This window comes from Cladosporium halotolerans (genome assembly GCF_011745625.1).
Source record: "Cladosporium halotolerans strain TM138-S3 chromosome Unknown Sca22, whole genome shotgun sequence".
Taxonomy (NCBI): domain Eukaryota; kingdom Fungi; phylum Ascomycota; class Dothideomycetes; order Cladosporiales; family Cladosporiaceae; genus Cladosporium; species Cladosporium halotolerans.
This window is the reverse complement of record NW_027191473.1, coordinates 5,560-25,398: the sequence shown is the minus strand read 5'-3', so window position 1 is coordinate 25,398 and position 19,839 is coordinate 5,560. Positions and strand designations below refer to the sequence as shown.

Sequence of the window (19,839 nt, the reverse complement as noted above, 5' to 3'; positions counted from 1 at the left end):
TCATTCTGATGTGCAAGACTGAGAGATTTCTCGGATGGCCTCCGACTAGCCCCTGGCAGCGAATCCACACGCGGTGGCCTGGATTGACTCTTCACTCGCTTTCCGTCAGAACCTCCAGGCGAGGAGTGACCAGAGTCGACACGCGTAGGCCTATTTTCGATGCGTGCTGGCGAGGGTAGCGGTGAATCTAGTACGCCGACCTTCCGTGAAGAAGTTGCTGAACTATCATTCGACGACGGCTGGACTTGGTAGAATGGTTCCGGAATAGGTGGCCTGGATTGCTTGCCTTTGAACAGACCCCCAAGGCTTTTCCAAGCGGACCTTTGCTTCCGGATTTGTGGCGCTGGCTTCTCATCCTGTTGAGGCTCCCAAGTCTGCGCTTGTGCAGTCAAGACCGGTTGCGGTTTTGTGCTCAGAACCGGATCAGTGACCGAGCGACCCCAAGCCGGTGGCAATGTCTTGGAGGGAGCCTGGGGTAAGGCTGACAGGCAATTCGAGCTGTTGTTGCGTATCGGTGGTAATGGCGTGATTGAGGACAATGGCGTTCCTTTTGGGTTGTCGTTGACTAGAGCGGGAGACGGGAACCTAAAGCTCTCGTTTCCAGCTTGGAAATGCATTCTAGAAGTTTCGACTACCTGCTGCTCCTTAGGAACGGCCTTCTCTTCGGGGTTCGTGTGGTTTATGCTGGCGCGAGCACTTTTGGACTTGGGCTGAGATGCTTCACAAGTGGTGGAAACGGTGCTGTTGGACGAGAGGCCAGGGAAGATTGACTTGCGCTTCACTCTCGTAGCAGAGCGCTTCAATTGTGTGGGCTGGCCTTGAAGACTGTGATCTTCTATTCTGCTGCTCCGTGCCCGTTGATGTCTGCCGCGTTGCGATCTAGCGCGCTCAAGAAAACCCATCGTAACCTGGGGCGCTTGTGATGTATGCGACGACGAGCTGGGTCGTACGAGATGCACCAGGCAGTGTGTTATACGCTCCGGGCGTCTCCTATCCTGGCAGATGGATATATGGTTGATCTGTCCCGCGATCTCGTTTCAAGGAAAGATGTGGCGTCGGGTCGTGAGTCCTGTTGCGGCGTTGTACAATACGGCTATATTGGAACCGGAATCCATAAGGCCAGAGACGTCTGATCAAGAGGAAGAGTCGACAGTACTATCAAAGGAGCGACAAGAGACATACGAAACACAGGTGACACGCTCTCTCTCCAGTAAAGCAATTGCCGTCCAAAGTCAGAGTCGCAGACTGCCACACTGCGTTACAGCAAGCGTGAAACGTGAAGAGAGAACGCACGAGCGGCGGCCGTTGTCTTCAAACCTCCACAACTCCGCCAGCGCATGCCCTTGCCCGGCTGACTACCAAATATGAGCAGGGTCATCGATACGCGAGGGCCCAGGGAACAGGGAACACACCGGCATGAGCGGACACGGCCGGGACCCAGATGGCCAACTCGGTTGCTTCGAATGAAACCATGCAATTCGCGCTGCAAGCGCCGACCATTCACACGCTCTCACGTAATATTCATCGACAGGCCCGTACCCGGCATGCAGCGCGGCTTTGCATCATTTCGGCGCTGCGCGAGATTAATATTGCTGGGGTCGCCGCTGAAAAGCCCTGCAGACAATCAAGCAACCCGGCAGCCTTCTGCTGTGGAGATGCGAAGAGCAAGAGCGCGGCAGCTGATTAGTTGCAATCTCTCGAAATGGCCACTGGCGTTTTACATGTGCACTAGACCCCCAGTCGCCCCCCAGTCGCCCCCTGCAGCGTCGTCAAGCCATGCTCTAGCTGAAACGCCAGTGGACGCTAAACGACCGCCAAGATCCGATCCACGTGATGGCTCCAGCGAGACCAGTTCTCGATATATCCCGCGACGCTGTGAATGTGGTTGTCTCCCGTGGAAGCAATCTAGATTGCTGGTGTGCTTCATGAGGTCGGCATCATCGCTGGCTGGCCAAAGATATTGTTACGGTGTGGACGGGAACAGCCCCACGCGGGATGTCGCCGGAACTGCGCGAAGATTCCACCACCCGGACACGAGGTCCGCCATTCCGGTTCAATACTCTTCAACTCAACACATGGAGTGCATCATCTGGGAGCTGCAAACGAGTGCACAGAGCAAGCAGATGCGGCCAACAGCACAGACGATGACGCCACCCGAATGGGAAATCTGTTTGTAATGGCGTTTCGGCATTCATAATGCTTCAAAGGACCCAATCTGAGGAACCTTGGCCAAATGCGTCCACATGGCGAATACATTCACTAAAACGCCGCCTCATCTATACTCCTCGCGTGGAGATAAGAGTCGAATTCTAGCAGCCTGGATAAGCCTCCTGTCATCAAGGTCCGCACTGTTGCCACTAATGATATCCGGCACGCTCAGCAGCATCGTGGATCGTCGGTCGAGTGTTTGGCCCAGCCTTGAGAACCTGGTCGGGCTCGTCACCAAAACTTTTAAAGTGTGACCGCTGGAATGTGGCTGAGAGCTGGCAACAGCTGCAATCCGATCGAGGAGCCAGCAAGTGTCTCGCACCCTGTCGCTGCTCTCATAGTATGAGAGCGAGTCAATCAGTATAAAAACCGATGTCGACCGCATCTGAACCTCAAGGCAACGGATGAAGACACTGGCCATGCGTCCGATGCTTATGTGCGTATCATTGCTGAGATCCCCTGGCGCCTCGAGGTCGTTGAAATTGTCGAGAATTTGACAAAGAAGACTCTTCAACATCGAATAAACCGAATCATTCCTGCGCTGGCTGCAAAACCAGTAAAGAACAATTGCGGGCTTTGCGGCATCAAGCGCGCGGACGAGCATGCTCGCGAAGAATGATACCGCCGATTGTGAGTCGTGATCGTCCTCTTCGCTGTTTACGATGAGAAGCTTTGACCGCGGGCTGTCTAGCCATGCGGCGGTAATGGGCGATTGCAACGTCCATGCGGCCCTTTCCTGGTACTCTGTTTCACTAGAAACTATCGCTAAACGCACACATGAGGTCTCGCAAGGCGTCAGATGGACGGTAATTCAGAAGGCGTAGCATGAGATCTGAGCAGTCAGTCTTGATCGACAGGAAGCTGGTGACAAGACTTACAAGAGATCCGGGCATTCTGCCTTTGCTCTCTAATTTCAGCTTCTCTCAGCCGCGCCCGAAGGTCGTCCAGAGCTACGGTCAGATGAGAAGATGAGCCGTAAAGTTTTTCAATGGAAGGACTCACCCCTCTGGTATTCAGAGTTCCTCTGGTGATCCTCCAGTAAGATCAAGACGCCCTTGTTTATTTCCTGGCTTAGTCGAATGTTTTGATTCATTTGAACATGACCTGCGACGCTTGCCTGCCGCTCCACTTCGACTCTCAACTTTGACATCCTATCAATGCGATTTTTGAGCTCCTTGCCATAGGCGTCGCCAAGCGCAACAGCCTTCAAAGCCTTCCGTACAGGATTTTCCGTATACCATTTGATGACGTGCTCCAAGAGTCCAAGCACTGCAACAAACATGGCGCTGGCACGCAGCTGAAGGAATCCTGCACCGGCATATACGTCTCCCAGTTTCTGCACGCTATCGATTGACTCCGGTATGCTCTCTAGCGCGTCGCAAACATCGTCTCTGATGGCGCCAAGGCGGGCAGCAGCCTGAAACAGTCAGTTGCTTATCAGGGACACTTCGCGCCTCGTCCGTCAAGATGGAACACTTCATGCTTACGTTGACCACAATCATCACCCCTCCACACACCAAAGAACCTTGCCACGACTGAGACGGTAGAAGCTTGAGCCATGCCTCGACTGGAGCCTTGCATTCTCCGAAGCTCCGCAAGCGTCCACGCAAACTACCCAGAAAGCCAGTCTTGACAGCGCCCTCGTATTGTCTCTGCACACGCTCAACCTGAGTAAGTACATCAGACCAGGAACTGGAATTAACAAGCTCCAAGGCTTTGCTACCCTTGCCGTGGCGGCTTTGCTCATATGCTGCGACAGCTGAGAGGAATTGCTGCGACTGATCGCTGAGAGCAACATCAGACACTAGGATCGTCTCATTTGGCTCACCAGTTGAGCCATTATCTGCCGTGACCGTCTGTGTCTGCAGTTTGCTGCTTGGATTGCCAGCGCATATAGCAAAAACAGAGTCGACAGCGCTCAACCGATTGTCGACAAAGTCGTTCGCAGGCTGCGCTGCAAGATGAATCCGTGGAATCCTATTGACTGGAAGCATTTCTGTTGTCTCGATGCTGTGATTTGCATCGGCGAGTGCCTTTCCGTGAGAACACTTTCACGATGAGGTGGAGTGAAGATCGTGCTCGCAAGCGAGGCTGAGGGACATGGATTCGATACCCGCGCCAGCTGAATGCCTTGCTGCGTGAATCCGCCAATACTTCGTGCTGCCGGTCCAGACTTGCAGCTACCGAGCGTCTGATGCGCGTTGGCGCGGCCACCGTTTCCCAAAAGCAGTGCTGCTTCCTGCGAGCCTGATTTCGAGAATACGTGGCAGCACGTGGCACTATAAATGGACGTTATTGATTCGCCAAAGCTCCATTGACCGATCACTTGCAGACATCAAGCGGATGCGGTTGCTCACATGCCAAATGCAGTGTCGGAGCGATAAGGGTTGCCTGTTGGACTGCCCCGGCCTTCTCACCTTCCAGTCGCTCAGGAGTCGCTACTATATGCTACATGCCACAGGATAGCCTCAATCCACTACCATCTGGAACTCAGGTCAGAGCTTCAGACCTTATCATGGCTCGTGATGCGCCGGAGTTCAATTTCTCGGATCTTCCTGCAGATCGCATGTGGACATCTGAGCTTGTAAGAGCTCTGGATATCTCGCCAGCTGCATTCGGAGCCTTCAAAGAGTCATCTGAAAGAAAAGCTACCTGATGTGAGGTGCATAGCGATGAAGAAGCTCATGGAACATCAAGCAAAGCCAATCCAGATGCCAGCATTCCGGAGACTGCAACTCAACTGGGTGACGCAGAGAAAGAACTCCATGAAAAGCAAATGAAAGTAGCCTGGGAGGAGTGTTTCAGAAGTGTAAAACAACTGATGTGGCCTGAACATCATCAACTCTACTTTTCCGAAGAGGACAAACTGGAGTTTACGATACCGAAGAGGCGTAAGAAGGCGCGGACATGGTTCATGATGACAGCTGCTTATGAGATGTTGATGTCAGACAGAGTAAAGGCCATCGAGAAGGTCATGCAAGCCAAAGGATGGTTAGAAGGTGACGAAGTTGAAGAAGATGACGAGAACAAGCTAGATCGCATGTCACCCCTGCAAAGTGGGACTTTATCGACGATTAAGTTGGACTGGGGCGGATTCACTACACTCGACATTTCAAAAACGAAGCCAACATGCTTCGCCGCTCTTCTTACCGAGAAACCCGTTCTCGCGAACCGAGCGAGCACCCGCTGGCCACGTGCGAGAGGAGCCACCACCACCAGCGCAGAGAAGCTCAACGAAGGGCATAGAGTTGAGCGCATACGGTTCCTCAACACAGGAGTTTCGGATATATTCGAAGAACTCGTCGGCCCACCGATGCCGGGGAATGGTGAGGCGGTCCTGAGGCCTTTCAAACCACTGTTTCTTTGCTACAAGGAGCTGCTCAAAAGATACGAGAACCCAGGCCCAATTCTTGCCTCTGACCAAAACGTCCTTAGCAATGACCCAGAGAAGGAGCAATGTTCAGATGAAAACACCAAATCAACCCCGGATCCATTGAATGAATCAGTCACAGTGTCAGAGAAACCTCCCGAACAAGATCACAACCGCGAGAAGTTCGAAGATGGAGGGAAGGAGAACATTGCAGAGAGCACTCCTGATCAACAAGCTAATTCGCCGAACGCTCCAGTGCCAGAACAAGCTGAGAAGAAAGATCAGATCCGTGAAGCCAATAAGAAAGTTACCGGACAGGCGATACTGGAGATGATGCAGAACGAGCTGGGAGCTGAGTCTAAGACTCACCTCGAGTATCGGCACAGAACTAAACCATGGATAGCTTTTGACGATCTGTGGCACCTGTTCTTCACTGGCGATATCATTTACGATCCAAAACTTGACCAAGCTCTTCAGGTGCTTTGTGTTCACAATGGACGTGCAATACTCGATGCATATATCGACAACGCTGATGCAAACGCCCTAATCATCCCCCAAATTGCAGGCTCAAGCTCTCCCTTTCAGATTCTGGCTGTCGGCATTGACTTCAATGGCGAATCTTTTGGACCGGTGGAACACGAGTACAACATTGAGTCTTGGGAGGGCGACCAGACCATCACATCGCTTCTCGTGTACCCCATCGAATATGCTCGTGTGGCGGGCGATGAAAGCGAAGCTGAGGCAATACCTTTCCCCAGTGCAAAGGAAGCAGCGCTTCGCTTGAGAGGGGCAAAATTTTGCGAGCTGGTCAACAGCTCACAAGTTGCGCATCGTGAATATCGTGGGTTCGACATTGGTAAATTCCGAGAGCAGGTGAGTTTCCAAGCATGAGATAGCTGCTGAAAGTTTTCTAACGCCCGTCAGATTGACAGTGAAGTGATCATCGACGCCGGATACTACTACGAGTTGAATCCCGCTGAGTCGCCAATCATAGGTCTTGGACGTCCACCACCTGGAGAAAAGCGTGAAATAACTGACAGCATCCATTTTGTGGAGATCGGTAAAGGATCCAATGCCATCTTCGACGATCGAGAATTGGAAAACGAAAGGATGCTGGCATTCATGCGCGATCACACTTCCGGTTTACTCCAAAAGAGCCGTGTTGGTGCCGAACTCACCGCAGAGCGGCAACTGCTACTACCGTCAAGTCTTTGGTCTTACGTTTTGCGCACTCGGAAATGGCGTAAGTGGAATTAATGTTGTTTTTCCGATTCGCGAGGCTGATATCGCCCAGACCGGCTAGAGGTGAACTCAATCAGACCACTTGATCAGAGACAGCAATCTTTTGAAGATTTGATACTTCAGAAAGAACATAAGCAATTGGTTCAAGGTCTCGTAGAAACGCATTCTACGGGCGTGAAGCCGACGACTGAATCGGTCGGCCTCGGTAAGAACGATCGTCGCGAAGATCTTGTTCGTGGCAAAGGCAAAGGGGTCATAATTCTTTTACATGGCGTTCCAGGCGTTGGAAAATCCAGCACTGCTGAGTGCGTTGCTGAGTATACAAGACGCCCCTTACTGTCAGTCACCTGTGGTCAGTGCCATCATCTAGTGTATTCTCTTCCGTTTATGCTGGAGCTGACGATTACATGAAGGCGACATCGGGCAAACTGCAGAACAGGTTCAAGAGAACTTAGAACAGATCCTCAACCTCGCCCATCGCTGGGGCTATGTGATGTTACTCGACGAAGCCGACGTGTTCCTTGCCGCTGGTGACAAGAGAGACCTGCAACGGAATGCGATTGTATCAGTCTTCCTTCGTGTGCTCGAGTACTACTCTGGCATACTCTTCCTCACTACGAACAAGGTTGGGGCGTTTGACGAAGCCTTCAAGTCTCGCATCCACCTGACGCTGTACTATGACAAGCTCGACGCAAAACAGACTCAAAAAATCTGGGAAGTCAATATTTTGAGACAGATGGAGCTTCGCCCTTTGCTTCAAATTGACAAAGATGCAATACTGCGATGGAGCGAGCACAACTACAAGAAATGTCTGAATGATGGAACACAAATCTGCAACGGAAGACAAATCCGCAACGCCTGTCAGACGGCAGCGGCGCTGGCTGAAGCAGACAAGAAAGCGCCGGCTGGAGCAGACGCGAAGGGAACCATGCATATCAGTCATCTCGAGGCTGTGGTCAAAGCCAGTACTGAATTTGACAGATACCTCAAAAGAGTCCACGGTGGTGATGATGCGGACAGGGCGCGTCGCGCCCATGACCGAGAAGATGACTACGCCACGGCTTCAAGACAACGGTATCCGTACCCGGAAGAAGACCCAAGATATGCGGATTTTTATGGAGGTCGAAGCTACGCTTACGACAGGGGCTACCCGCCTCGACAGATGCCGATGTCACGCGGATCACGAGTGTACGGGGACCGGGACGATCGCGCACCAGACACGCGAATAGAGCCTCGTGAACCCTACGAATGGCGTCCGGACAATCCTGAGCGGGAGGAAAAGAGGCATATGCCCGAGCGTCATTTGTCGCCCTCGAGGGGGTCTGCACAATTTCCTCGGAACCCTCTGTAAGCGACCTCTCCACGCCGGAATGAATACACGACGAGAGAGACTAGTCAGGGCGACGAGCACATTCCTTTTGAGTAAGGTATAACCTAGAATGATGATCACAATGAAAGCGAAGCGTATGGGCACGAAATGGTCACTTCAAAGCACCTGGATGCTAGGTAGATATGATATTTGCTGGACCTCTAATTCCCTGCAGTCCCTCAATTTGCCTCCAACGAGGCCTCCCCGCCACGTGCCCGCTAGCAGCTGCCTTATCGCATACAGATTATAACTCCGTCGTCTTTACAGCGGTAGAAGGTTAACAGTATTTCTCGCCATTCAACACCATCTTTGCGAAATGGGCGTGCGATTTGGTCTTTTGAAGCTTCCACGTACATCTTACCACAGCCTTTTCGAGAAAACCTAGGGTGGCCAATGTCAAAGTTTATACAGCCTCAGAAGTGAGAACAAAAGAGATACAGTAAGGCAATTCTTTTGAAAAGAAGAACAATTGCCGTCCCCGCCTTGGCGCCTAAGTATGTACAAAAAGAACTGGCAGAATGGGTCGGCATTCAACGACAAGTGCCCTCCATCGCCTGGGTATCCAAGTATTACTATGTACTAAGAGTATTTACAAAAAAAGGAGAAAACGGTGAAGACCATGCGTGCACTCGCCATACCCTCAAAGCCATGCGGGCGGCTTGTTCTCAGCATCCTTAAGGCCTAGGTCGAGACCGGAGCCATTTCCCTCCCTCAGACCAGGCAGGTCGCCGATCGTGGGCGCATTGCCACGGACGCTCGACGGCGAGGCGGGCTCGAGGCTCGCTTTGCGCTGTTTGCCGTTATTTTCGAAAATTTCTTTCGCTGGCACTGGCGGCGAGCGGACTGGCGATTTGGGCTCATCTTTCGGGGGAGGCGGAGGCGGGCGGGAAGCACGCGGCGGCTCGACGACAGGCATTGTGATGTTTTCGCGCACGGCGAGCTCAGGGCTCTTGTGTGATTGCGAGGTTGAAGGGGAAAGCGGTTTGCGGGTTGAGGGTGTTGCGGAGAGCTCGACGGGTTTGGGATCCGGAAGCTTGAAGTCTGTGAAGGTGCCCGTTGCATTGGTAGACTTCGATCCCTCCGAAGTGCGGGACGTCGTTGAGTCGCGACTTAGAGTCTCGTAGCTGGGCTTGTGTGGGACTGCCGCCGCAGGCAATTCGACGGCTCCACCAAAGGGATGAGAGATCTGGCCAGAATAAGTCGCAGCTGATGCTGGAGCAGGCGAGTTGTTGCGAGAATTGCTAGCAGCCGCGTTCTCGGCAGCAGCGCGGTTGAGCATTGCGTTGCGCAGATCGCGAGGGTTGTATGCGAATCCTACGGGCTTAGGTGGCCCCGCCGGATACATATTGTCAGTAGGGTTTGAAGCCTCTGAGTGAGGACTACCACCAAAGACTCTTGCCGCAACACCACGCGGGTCGAATGCAGGGTTGCGGTAATGGGCATCGGGCGCCTTACCCCTGTATGAAGCCGAAGGGCTTGCCGGAATGGAGCTCGCCTGTGAAACATTGGTTGGAATGGTAGTGAGCGAATTTGTGTCGAGTCGTGGTGGGCCTGCGCGAGAATCCGCAGGCGTATTGCGCATGCGGAAAGGCATGTTTTTACCATCTGTTGGCGTAGATGGGTTGGAAGAGTCGAATGCGACCTCCTTCTCGAACGTCGGCATCACAATTTCTTTATCAGAGAAGGCATTGATGGAGGAAATTGGACGTGCGAGTGCAGAGCGGGAGCCATTTGCTCCGGCGGCGGGGAACAAAGTGCTTGACGTTTGTGCTTCAGTTCCATCGTCGTTTGTAGAGCTTGCCACGCTGCTCGTATATCCTGGGATTGGGTTACGGATCTTGAATGGGTAAGACACTGGTCCATCAGTGGTACTGGCGGTTGATGCTGGAGCCTCGGACGATGTCTTGTGAGATTCGTCGGCAATACTGCTTCCCACAGGACCAACTTCCGTTGGCGATTGCACACGGTCGCTGGACGGTGATTGAACGCGCGGCAGGGCAGCGAGCGCGTTTGGGTCCGAGGTGATGTGGTGTTGGCCATTCGTGACCTCTGCCGGGGCAACCGTTTTCGTGATCGATTCGGGACCTTGCTGCGGTGCGGCAGCTGAGATTTTGCTGCTTGTATGGGAGACACTTCGAGAAATCGTGTCCTCCGGCGGCCGGAGGTTGCTGCCTCCTCGAACACTAGGCGTCGCGCGTCCATCTTCGCCACCAGCCACGAAAGGGCTGACCGATCTATCATTCTGCTTCGAAAGATCCGAAACCAGCGAAGAATTAGACATGCCCCTGCTCCTAGCCATAGCATCGCCATTGGACCCAAAAGGCTTAAAAGCAGCAGTCTCCGGGGCATGAGCTGGAGGGTTCGCAGCAGCGCTGGGTTGACGGCTTTCCGGGCGAATGCTGCTTTCCCGCTCCAGTGTCTCTTCACGTTGAAGTTGAGATTCATCGTGGCTGGAGCCCCATCCGGACCACATGGCGAGGCCCCATGATTTCTTCAGCCGCTTCTCAGGAGGCAAGTCTGCAGTTCGTCTACCAGCAAGAGCAGTAGGAGGTGGGTGTTCGCCTTCGCCAACGAACGCATAGCCCTGCTGCATTTCCTTGACTCGCTTCTTCTGTACTTTCTTCTTTTCGCTTGCAAATTTGGAATCCATGGCACGTTTGTGCGCGAGCCATTTGCCGGCAGGCCCTGGCTTGATAGCGCCGACGCTCTCGGGATCCAGATGCAAGCAAGGAATGTCCGAAGTCGGCACAAGAGGATAGATGACCCCATGACGATCGACCCGCTGTCGGATCATGTGCTCTCTGAACGGCGGCAAAGGAGCGCCTGCCTTGCCAACCTCACCATTTGGCTTTTGACCTTTCGGAGCTAATGGCCGAACCGCGCCGGTGGGCTGGTCCCCACCTCTCGACCGCGTCTTCGAGAGATTTGTTGTTGACGCATTGGCTTCGTTTTCCGTGTTGTTTCCCGAGCTGATGATTGAAATTTGGTCATCATCCATGATCTGGATAGGTCGGTGCTGCGCATGAGCGAGCGCCCATGCGCCGAACTGAGCGACAGCTCTATACATGTACTTGGCTGGTCGGGTGAAGGAGAGAGTGTGCGGGACGTGGCAAAGGTCGTCCCACACCTGTAGCTGAACATCCGTCGGTGGGTATTTACCGATATCCTCGCGTCGAAGACCGTACTCTTTCATAATCGATTCATTGGGCGGGTAGGCCATGGGATCGGCCGCTTTGTGAGCCAGGTAGATTTGTTCATCTCTAAGAAGCTCAGCGCCACCGACTTGAATGAGCATCGGGGGAAGACCTCCTAAAGAGGGCTGTTGCACTGGCGAAACCAACGGATGCGCCAGCATGTGGTTCGTCGCATACATCTGAATTTGATCCTTGATGATCACTCTTTCTCCATTGACGTAGAGAGATAGATCGCGGTCGGCATGCGGCACCTTGCGCTCGTGGTTCATGGACGAAAGGTCATCTTTCGACTTTTTCTTCTTCATCGGAATAGCAGCGAGATCCCTGAGCTCGTCGGTGTTGGGCGGTGGCCAGACCATGGAAGGCCTGTGATGAAACCCGTGCGGAGGGATGTAGTCGCCGGCACCGTCTCCAGCAACGGATGGAAACGAGTGTGTCAGATCCACCCAAGGCGACAGCAGAATGGTGCCAGCAGGGAGCGGCACTCCCTGATCCCTCAGCGTCACGAGCATGCTCAAGACCATGCCACCTCCTGCCGAGTCGCCCGCAAACAGAATTTGGCTGGGCTCAAATTCCTCCAACAGTTGAAGATACGCAGCAATGCAATCCTGCAGCCCGCAAGGGAACGGGAACTGAGGAGCCAGCCTATACCTCGGCGCAAAGACCCTAGCCTTCAACTTGCGCGCATGCCTCTGGATCTGGTACCGATGTTCATCCACCGAACCAAAGAAGTACGCACCACCGTGTACGTAAAGCATCGCTTTATCCCACTTGATACCAGCGCGTTTCAGCTCATTGTGATCCTTCTTCATTTCAACCCACTCGGCCTTCAGCGGCACGTCCGGCCGCCGCCATTGCCACCACGTCTTCCCGCCTGCCAGCTCAATTCCTCTCGGTCCTAACTGTTCCTGGAGAAGCCTCGCGCTGCGCTCGAGGTACTGCGCGCTGATCTCGACATCCTGAATGCGTACCCACGTCGGTGCGGGAACCCATTGCGCCGTGAAAGCCTGCAGATCCTCGACGGTGTGCTTCGCAGAGTAATCCAGGAATTGACGAATCAATCGCAAGCCCTCGTGGTAGGAAATGTGCGCGGTGGGCTTCTGGCGTAGAGGAGCGCGATTGAGGAAGTGCGAGAAGTAGGTCTCGATGACGGACGGTGTAACGGCTGACACGACGCCGAAGGTATTGAGCGGCATCGCTCGGTTTCGCTCCGCTCACGCGGTCGTATTTTATTAGTGTATATTATCTTGCAGCGATAGGAAACTGGGGCATCCAGGGCTCTGTCCCGCTCGCGACGCTGGATCAACGAATCGCGGCGCCGCTTGTCATTGTCGTCTCCGTCCGGTCGGTTGTGGTTCCTTTGGTCGAGTTCGGCCCGGGGGTCTGGCGAGTTGATATTGCAGCGCGGGAGCAAGGGGAAAGAGTGAAGCTGTTCGCACACCGGGTGCCCGCAGATGCTGCGTCTGACAAGGGTCGCAGCTGAATGATTACTGCGCGATGCAACTGCGCACGAATATGGCTTCAGGGTTCGGGAGGATGCAGTAGGACAGGGGCAATTGGCGCGCATCGCTCTAGTTGAAACGCGCAGGCGCCCTGTGCGTGCGGAGTGACGGACGGGTCCATCTGGCCAATGAGAGGGTTTCAGAGAAGAACCTTGATCAGATTAAGCACCCCTACTGGAAACTCTGTCTTCGAATTTTTGTACGTCATTTTGGCAAATATTTGGGCTGCTCATTCAGGTTGCAACAAATCTAGGACCAACGAGAAAAGCCGCCCATAAATACCTGCGATCATCTACAAGGAGACGAATCATACGAGCATGGCCACTCAACAAGGAATTGCACCCGGCGGCGGTGTCGCCCTCCCACCTACCCCAGAGCAGCTGCAAAATGCCTTCGACAACGGCATCTGGTACGCGCTCTCCCTCTGGCCGGCTCTCCACGTCGCCGTGCAAAATAGCTGGGGCGGTCCCGATAGCAGTGAAAAGCGGGACTGGTTTGCGGGAGCAGTCAGCGACCTGTTTGGCGGACGCCAGGACACAGACGCCGAAGACCTGGAGGCGTTCATGCTGCAAATCATGCAGGACGAGTTTGACTGCAACGTGGAAGATGAGACCGAAGGAGAAGTTGCGCGGACGATCTTGGTATTGAGGAAAGGACTGTTGGAGGGAAGTTTGGCAGAGTTTGAGAACCTGGAGAGGAGGTGGAAGAATCGGGGGATGATGAAGGCGGACGTGCAGGTCGTCGATGCCGGAGATGGGGAGGTTGGCGATGATGAGGACATTGACGAGATGGACGAGGACGAGGATAGAGCGCCGCATGGCGTGCAGCAGGCGCCGAGGGAGCCCAGAGAGAGGCCGCAGCCTGAAGTGGACGATGATGGATTCACCAAGGTTGTGGGCAAGAAGCGGTAGAATGCGGAATTGACGGCCAAATAAGTTTGATGGGCGAGCAACGATTATTCATGATTGGGTGGTAATATCTACTACACTGGGCTACTCTAGCCGTCGATCTCCATCGCCTCCGCTTTCGCTCTCGGCTTCCTACTGTACAAATCCGCCACGGCACGGTACATATCTCTGACCGAAGGCAGAGCTACGCCTTGACCGACGTCAAAAATACTAGCAAGCTGTTCAGGACGAACAACAGGGCGGTCGTCTTCGGTCTCCTCCAAAGCTGTGCCTTCTTGCGCGCCACCAGCTGCGGAAGCGAGCAGATCAGGGACAGCGGTCTTTTGCGAAGCAGACAGCGCCTTCTCGGCCTTTGCATTGGCAGCGGCACTGGCGAGCTTGGACTGCATCACAGGCCTGCGGACAGTACCGGTCTTGGCCAGCATGCGCACAGTAGCGTCAGCAAATAGAAGTACATAGCCTCTGGCACCTTTGCTTGCTAGAATAGCGGCAACAGGCGCAGCAAGCGTTTCTCTGTGTAAGCTCTCAGAGTTTTGCGGCTCGAAGACCTCCACGCTCCCTCTGCCGCGCTTCGTAGGCGGAACAATGACAGCGAATGTGGAATCCTGGTAGTTGATGGCAAGCATCGGCTGGTCGGCCTCATCGGCAATTTGCGGCAGTGTGACGTGATAGTGAAGTGTGTCCTGAACCAGATCCCATACGCGAAGGGTTTCCCGTGAGAGTGTGATGAGGTAGCGGTCCAAGAAGCCAAATCCACAAAGATCGGCGGCGAGGATGTTGTCTTTTGAGTGCCTCACCTCACCAGCGTAAGCGTCAATCAAGTGGGCCACAGGCGCCTCTGCCATGAAGTCGTAGCACACAGCAGCAGCGATCGTGGACCCATCCTCGGAGAAGGCAAGATGAGCGCTGGTGGGCCCCATAAGCTCCGCCTCGACATCGTCTTCATCGAATATCGGCGTATCCACGCGGGCAAGCTGCTTCTCGAGCTGCACGTTGTGCTTGCACGTCCACTCAGTCACTTCATTGCCTTGCTCGTCCTTCATAGGCATACCGTGCCTCAGTCTCGTCTTGGGCCTCCACGTTTTCACCGCAGCGTCCTCGCCGACAGTTACGAAACCACGCGATACGGGGTTAGCAATGAGTCCAAGAACGCTGCCGGCGCCTCGGCTGTCATCTGAAGCTCGGGAGTGGGGTGCGTCGACTCGTGTTGTAAGAGTCCATACACTTTGCGCTGAACTCCACTGCCAGAACTTCAGGTGGACTTCGCGCCTCTTGAGCTGCTCTTCTTCAACTTGGTCCTCATCGGCTGCCAGATACTGCACATCAGACGCAGGCGGCAGCCATTCGTCTACTGTGGCAAGCCATTCGCCGTCATGGCTGATCGCTAAGAACGCGACGTCAGGCGGGATGATAGGAGTTCGCTCAGGGCCAAGGTTGAAATCAGTGACGTTGTTCCTGGTAAGAGCTTGGCGAGTAATGTGGCGGGAGTTGTAAATATCGAAAGCTTGAAGGAAAGGCCGAGCAGCAACGTCGTCATTGGTCTTCGGCTGAGTAGCTGGAACAGCCAAGAGAAGCTGGTCGTTTTGCTGGGGGTGCAGGATGGCGGTGACACTCGCCAATTGCGCCGCTCCATGTGACGCACCCAGATTCTGAGGCGAGACCGGCATTTGGAGTCCAGCAAAGTTCGCCACAGGTTTGAGTTCACTACTGGAAAGAACCATGATAGAGTTGTCGCCCATCTGGACAGCATACCTGTCGCCTTCAGGGCTAATAACAAGACGCTCCACCTCCGAAGTTAAATGCGGCAGGAATTGCTTCTTGCCGGTTTCGAGTTGCCAGAGAACCAAGACCGTTTCTTTGCCTCCAGAGATCAAGTACTGGTTGTCGGGCGTGAATTTGACAGAGGAGACAGCCTCGCGATGCCAGTGCAAGACTCTCGGTGACGGGAGGTCTTTGCCGTTGAATAGACGAGACACCTCTTCGTAAAGGTGGATTTGACCGTCCTTGTTGCCGATCGCAAGACGGAGACCGGGAGGTGTGCCGGGCTGGCCATCACGCCTGATAGCAATCGAAGCGCAAGTAAGTCCACCAGAGGTCGGCAGCTCAGCCCAGATATATTCGTCGCTCGAGCTGGCTTTACGCCTTCCCAAAATGACGACGTTGGATCCAGTGGCCATGATGACATCCATGTTGCCGACAACGCGCAAATCTGTGAGAGCAGTTTTCGTCTTGTAGGCACTCTTTTGGTCGATATAAACAGTGCTTCCCTTGTCAGTAGCAGAAAGAATAATACGCACGGGGCGGTGCTTTCCCTCAGCTACCTCGACGTGGGCAGCAACGTATGACTTCAATGCATGGGTCTGCGGCGCAGCGCCAACCCTTGTCTTGTTTTGTTCCCATTCCCAGGTGGTAATGTTTCCGGTGCTGTCCAGAATGCTGATGGCGGATGAACCAGGCTCCTGGCAAAATCCTACAACAGTGCCACTGATCTGAAGGGCTCGGACCGAGAGCGATGTTTCAAGAGAAAGCACTTGGATTTCACGAGCTGTCGCCGCCGCAATGTATCTTTCTCCAGCCGCGTCCGTAACGAAGATGGGATCGCGTGCAATGTATCGCCCAGCAGAGGCTGCTGACATATTCCAGGCAGAGGATTTTCCAGTGTTGCTCTTCGTGACGCCAGACGATGGCTTTTTCGCCGACTTCGTCTTAGAGATTGTCTGGGGCGTCGCTGCGACATCTGCGGCTCTCGCGAGTTTCTCAGACTGCCTCCTTGCCTTCTTCTCGGCGGCACGCTGGCGCCTCTGCTCATCGGTCAAAGGCGTGTTGTCAGCTGGCGCGAGAGGAACAGATTTGGTATGCTTCGAGGGTGTGGCGACTGCAGGGTTCGTTTCCGATGCGCTCTTTTGTTCGACCTCTTTTTTCAATTCCTTCCGTTCCTTTTTGCTCAAGCTAGACTGTTCTTTCGGTGTGCTCTCTCCATTGGCAGACTGCCTTGCCTCATCTTTCTTCGCCGACCCCTTGCCAGACTTGTTCGGAGTTGAGGCATTCGCATTCGCGACATCTTTCTTCAGTCTCTTTTGATTGTTGGCGGCAGGGCTGTCCTCAGCACTCTGCTTGCGCTTTTTGCCAGTGGCATCCAAAGGGCTTTTTGGACCAGCCATATTCTCCCTCAATCCTGCAAGTGCTAAGGAAGTGCGAAAGGCCGAGGTCGAGGTTGCAGCTGGAGTAGATTTCGCCTCGAAAGCCCGCGCTTGCGTGAACTTTTCTGGAGCAAACCTCCGCTCACCGCCCGCGTTCTGCCGCCGCAGACACCATTCTTGCACCGAGACCACCGAGAAGGCCACAACAACATCGCCGCCCTCATACGCACCCGAAAGCTTCGCAAATCCGTCGCAGACCGTCAAAATGATCATTCCCGTTCGCTGCTTCTCCTGCGGCAAGGTAAGCGCCCGCGATGCGTCTTGCACGTGGCACGCCAGACTAACAACTTTCGCGACAGGTCGTCGGTGACCTCTGGACCAAATACGTCAAGCTGATTGACCCGGAGAGCGGTGAGGGCCTGACTGAAGGGTATGCGACTTTCCAAAGCTATAGATAAAGCCACTGGATCGAGGCCTAACCGGCACCTACAGACAAGCTCTTGACGATCTGGGCCTGACCCGCTACTGCTGCCGCCGCATGCTGCTCACGCACGTCGACCTTATTGAGAAGCTTCTCAGGTACGTGGTCGCCTGCCTTGTATGTGACGACTCGAGCAAGACTAATTTAAAACCAGGTACAACCCCGCCGAGCGTGAGATCCTCAAGACGACCAACCGATAGGCACAAATGACATGACATCCGGAGTTCGACGAGGGCAAGCCATGGCACTGGCGATCAAAAAACCAAATCATTTTCTTGTTCAAGCGAGGAGTCAGGCGCACTGGGATATGGGACGCAGAGGAGACGGAATGGGAACCCACCGGGTCCCGCTCATGTTTGGCCGCATAATAGGATGTCGGTAGGACGTATTGAATTTTCAAGCATGAGTTTTGGCCTTCATTTCATGCCGGAATCATGCTATAGCTCTTCGCTGAAAATTATCTCTCGAAGACATATTTCTGTCACGCGGGATTGATTACCCTTCTACCTCACTTGTCGCATGGAGCGAGGAATAACAGGCTACGGTACTTTTTTGGCCATTCGTCGGCCGCAGAACGCGCGTGCCATCACATGTTGTCTTCGGCGGCTGGTATTTATATATTAGAGCGCGTGACCGCAGTTGCGCGACGTTTACTCTTAGGATTCGAATAAAACGTGGAAACATTTGGACGTCACAACACTTGGGAAAGGTGAACGATTTGAAGATTTCAAGGCTCGCATCAGTAGCGGCCGCTCTCATTTCATCAGCAAGTTTTGTAGCTGTGTAACCGTATGCAACACAACGCTCATTATTTTTCAAGACCAGAAGAGGGTTGAACCAAAAAAGCAACGCGGCAAGGAAATGGTGAAGTTGGTGGAAAGGCGCAGAGCGCTCATGACTCGGCGTCGACGAACGCCTCCTCATTGCCGTCCAGCGAGTCTGATCGGTAGACCTTGTTGCTTGTGCTAGGGACAAGAGGTGCCTGTAGTCCTGGCGGTGCACCGGAGGGCTGTGCGGTCTTGGTGGGCTGTGAAGGGGTAGCTGAAGTGCCGTCGTTCTGCCCGAAGTCGATAAGGTCATTCGCGCCTGAGGCCTGGGGCCTGTCTTGAGGCGGCAGTTCTTTGCCTTGCTGTGAGGGGAGTGCCTTTTCGGCGGCAAAAGTGGCGTGGTGCTGGCCGGGGAGAACGGGTGCGATAGCGAGGACTTGCTCGATCTGCTTCTCGGGCGGTGCTTGTGAGTCGACGTGCGCCGCGATGATCCAGTCAAGGTTCTCTTCGTCACCTGGTGGAGCCGCCTTGAAAAGCTTTGGCTGCCATACGTGTCCCTCTCCTCGCTCAGCAGCCTCTCTTCGCTGCTCTTCTTCAATAGCCGTCTTAGCGTCGGTCGCGCCTCTGTGGTCACTCTTCTTGATCGCTCGGTTGGTTGCATCCCAGAGCTTCTGGCTTTCTCGTGGAGCCTGCTCTTCAAGAGGTCTTGCCTTCGGGATGTGCGGTTTTGCGTGTGTAGCATCAAACAGCAGCTCTTTCTTGCCTGTGGCCAAGTCCTTGACGTACATTTCGCCATTCCAGTACCCGGAAAGCTCGAAAAGGTTCTTTCCAGACTTGGTTTCTTTGATGAAGCCGCCAATTGCGTTGTACGAGCCGCCTACCCAGCCCTTGACCTTGAATTCAATGTCTACTTCAAGACCGGTCTCAGGGCAACGAACGACTGCGTGATCTCCGAGCTCGTACTTCATCTTGCCGAAGAGAATGCCGCGCGCGTACATGTTGGGTTGGGTAATGAAACTAATGACGGTTAGTGACTCAGCAAACGTGATCAGCGGGAATTGCGGAACTCACTATCTCTCGTTCCTGTTCTGAAAACGCATAACAGCAATTCCCTCCATAAAGCTGCCCACACTGTTCCCAAGAAACTTGCTGCGTGGCTTCAAAGTGCCGTCTATCCGGATGTGATGCTCTGGCGCGAGGAAAAAGTATGATGACTTGGGCGGGTGGTGTGATGTTTGCTCGGAAATGTAGTAGCCGCGAGTGCCGTCTGCGTAGTCCCAATATCCGGTAAATGTCTCGCCAAGGATCGGGTTGAGCGGTTTCTTGACGCCTGCTGGCTTGATGTGCCAGCCGGAAAGGTAGAATTTGGTGACGGCTACGAAACGCTGGACAGGGTCGTCGATGGTGGGCAGGGGAAGTAGGGTGTCGGGGTGAGCCATGAAGTTCGTGATTCTTTCAAGCATGCTGCGCGGCTCCAGGATGAAAGTCGGCAGCGTAACACGGGAGAGTTCGGCGCCGGGACGCAGCTGGCTGATGATGTGCGTGAGGACGTTTCCCTGCTCGGAGGACACCACGGTCTCGTCCTCGTCGGTCTCGGTGCCATCCATGCTGCTGCGGGCGCTGCCCATGCTCTTGCGGTGTCCGTGTCCGAGAACCAT

General features: G+C 54.2%; 7 protein-coding genes across 7 annotated transcripts; 3 read left to right on the top strand and 4 right to left on the bottom strand.

Moving 5' to 3' along the window:
- Nucleotides 1–3,193: 3,193 nt before the first annotated feature.
- WHR41_06109 (uncharacterized protein) lies at nt 3,194–4,202 on the bottom strand (the record flags this gene model as incomplete). Its single annotated transcript, XM_069374714.1, has 2 exons — nt 3,194–3,625; nt 3,696–4,202. The coding sequence occupies 2 exons, from the start codon at nt 4,200–4,202 to the stop codon at nt 3,194–3,196; spliced, it is 939 nt and encodes a 312-aa protein (XP_069228152.1).
- Nucleotides 4,203–5,029: 827 nt separating this feature from the next.
- On the top strand, nt 5,030–8,171 carry WHR41_06108 (uncharacterized protein; the record flags this gene model as incomplete). The annotated part of the gene is made up of 4 exons (XM_069374713.1): nt 5,030–6,451; nt 6,503–6,821; nt 6,873–7,172; nt 7,234–8,171. The coding sequence occupies 4 exons, from the start codon at nt 5,030–5,032 to the stop codon at nt 8,169–8,171; spliced, it is 2,979 nt and encodes a 992-aa protein (XP_069228153.1).
- A 658-nt stretch (nt 8,172–8,829) lies between these two features.
- Nucleotides 8,830–12,579, bottom strand: WHR41_06107 (uncharacterized protein; the record flags this gene model as incomplete). The annotated part of the gene is made up of 1 exon (XM_069374712.1): nt 8,830–12,579. One exon carries the CDS (start codon nt 12,577–12,579, stop codon nt 8,830–8,832), a length of 3,750 nt encoding a protein of 1,249 aa, XP_069228157.1.
- A 623-nt stretch (nt 12,580–13,202) lies between these two features.
- On the top strand, nt 13,203–13,796 carry WHR41_06106 (uncharacterized protein; the record flags this gene model as incomplete). Its single annotated transcript, XM_069374711.1, has 1 exon — nt 13,203–13,796. One exon carries the CDS (start codon nt 13,203–13,205, stop codon nt 13,794–13,796), a length of 594 nt encoding a protein of 197 aa, XP_069228158.1.
- An 86-nt stretch (nt 13,797–13,882) lies between these two features.
- WHR41_06105 (uncharacterized protein) lies at nt 13,883–16,954 on the bottom strand (the record flags this gene model as incomplete). Its single annotated transcript, XM_069374710.1, has 1 exon — nt 13,883–16,954. One exon carries the CDS (start codon nt 16,952–16,954, stop codon nt 13,883–13,885), a length of 3,072 nt encoding a protein of 1,023 aa, XP_069228155.1.
- Nucleotides 16,955–17,115: 161 nt separating this feature from the next.
- Nucleotides 17,116–17,820, top strand: WHR41_06104 (uncharacterized protein). Its single transcript, XM_069374709.1, has 4 exons — nt 17,116–17,234; nt 17,293–17,363; nt 17,426–17,512; nt 17,569–17,820. Exons 1-4 carry the CDS (start codon nt 17,199–17,201, stop codon nt 17,612–17,614), a joined length of 240 nt encoding a protein of 79 aa, XP_069228156.1. The 5' UTR covers nt 17,116–17,198; the 3' UTR covers nt 17,615–17,820.
- A 486-nt stretch (nt 17,821–18,306) lies between these two features.
- WHR41_06103 (uncharacterized protein) lies at nt 18,307–19,839 on the bottom strand (the record flags this gene model as incomplete). The annotated part of the gene is made up of 2 exons (XM_069374708.1): nt 18,307–19,198; nt 19,253–19,839. The coding sequence occupies 2 exons, from the start codon at nt 19,837–19,839 to the stop codon at nt 18,307–18,309; spliced, it is 1,479 nt and encodes a 492-aa protein (XP_069228154.1).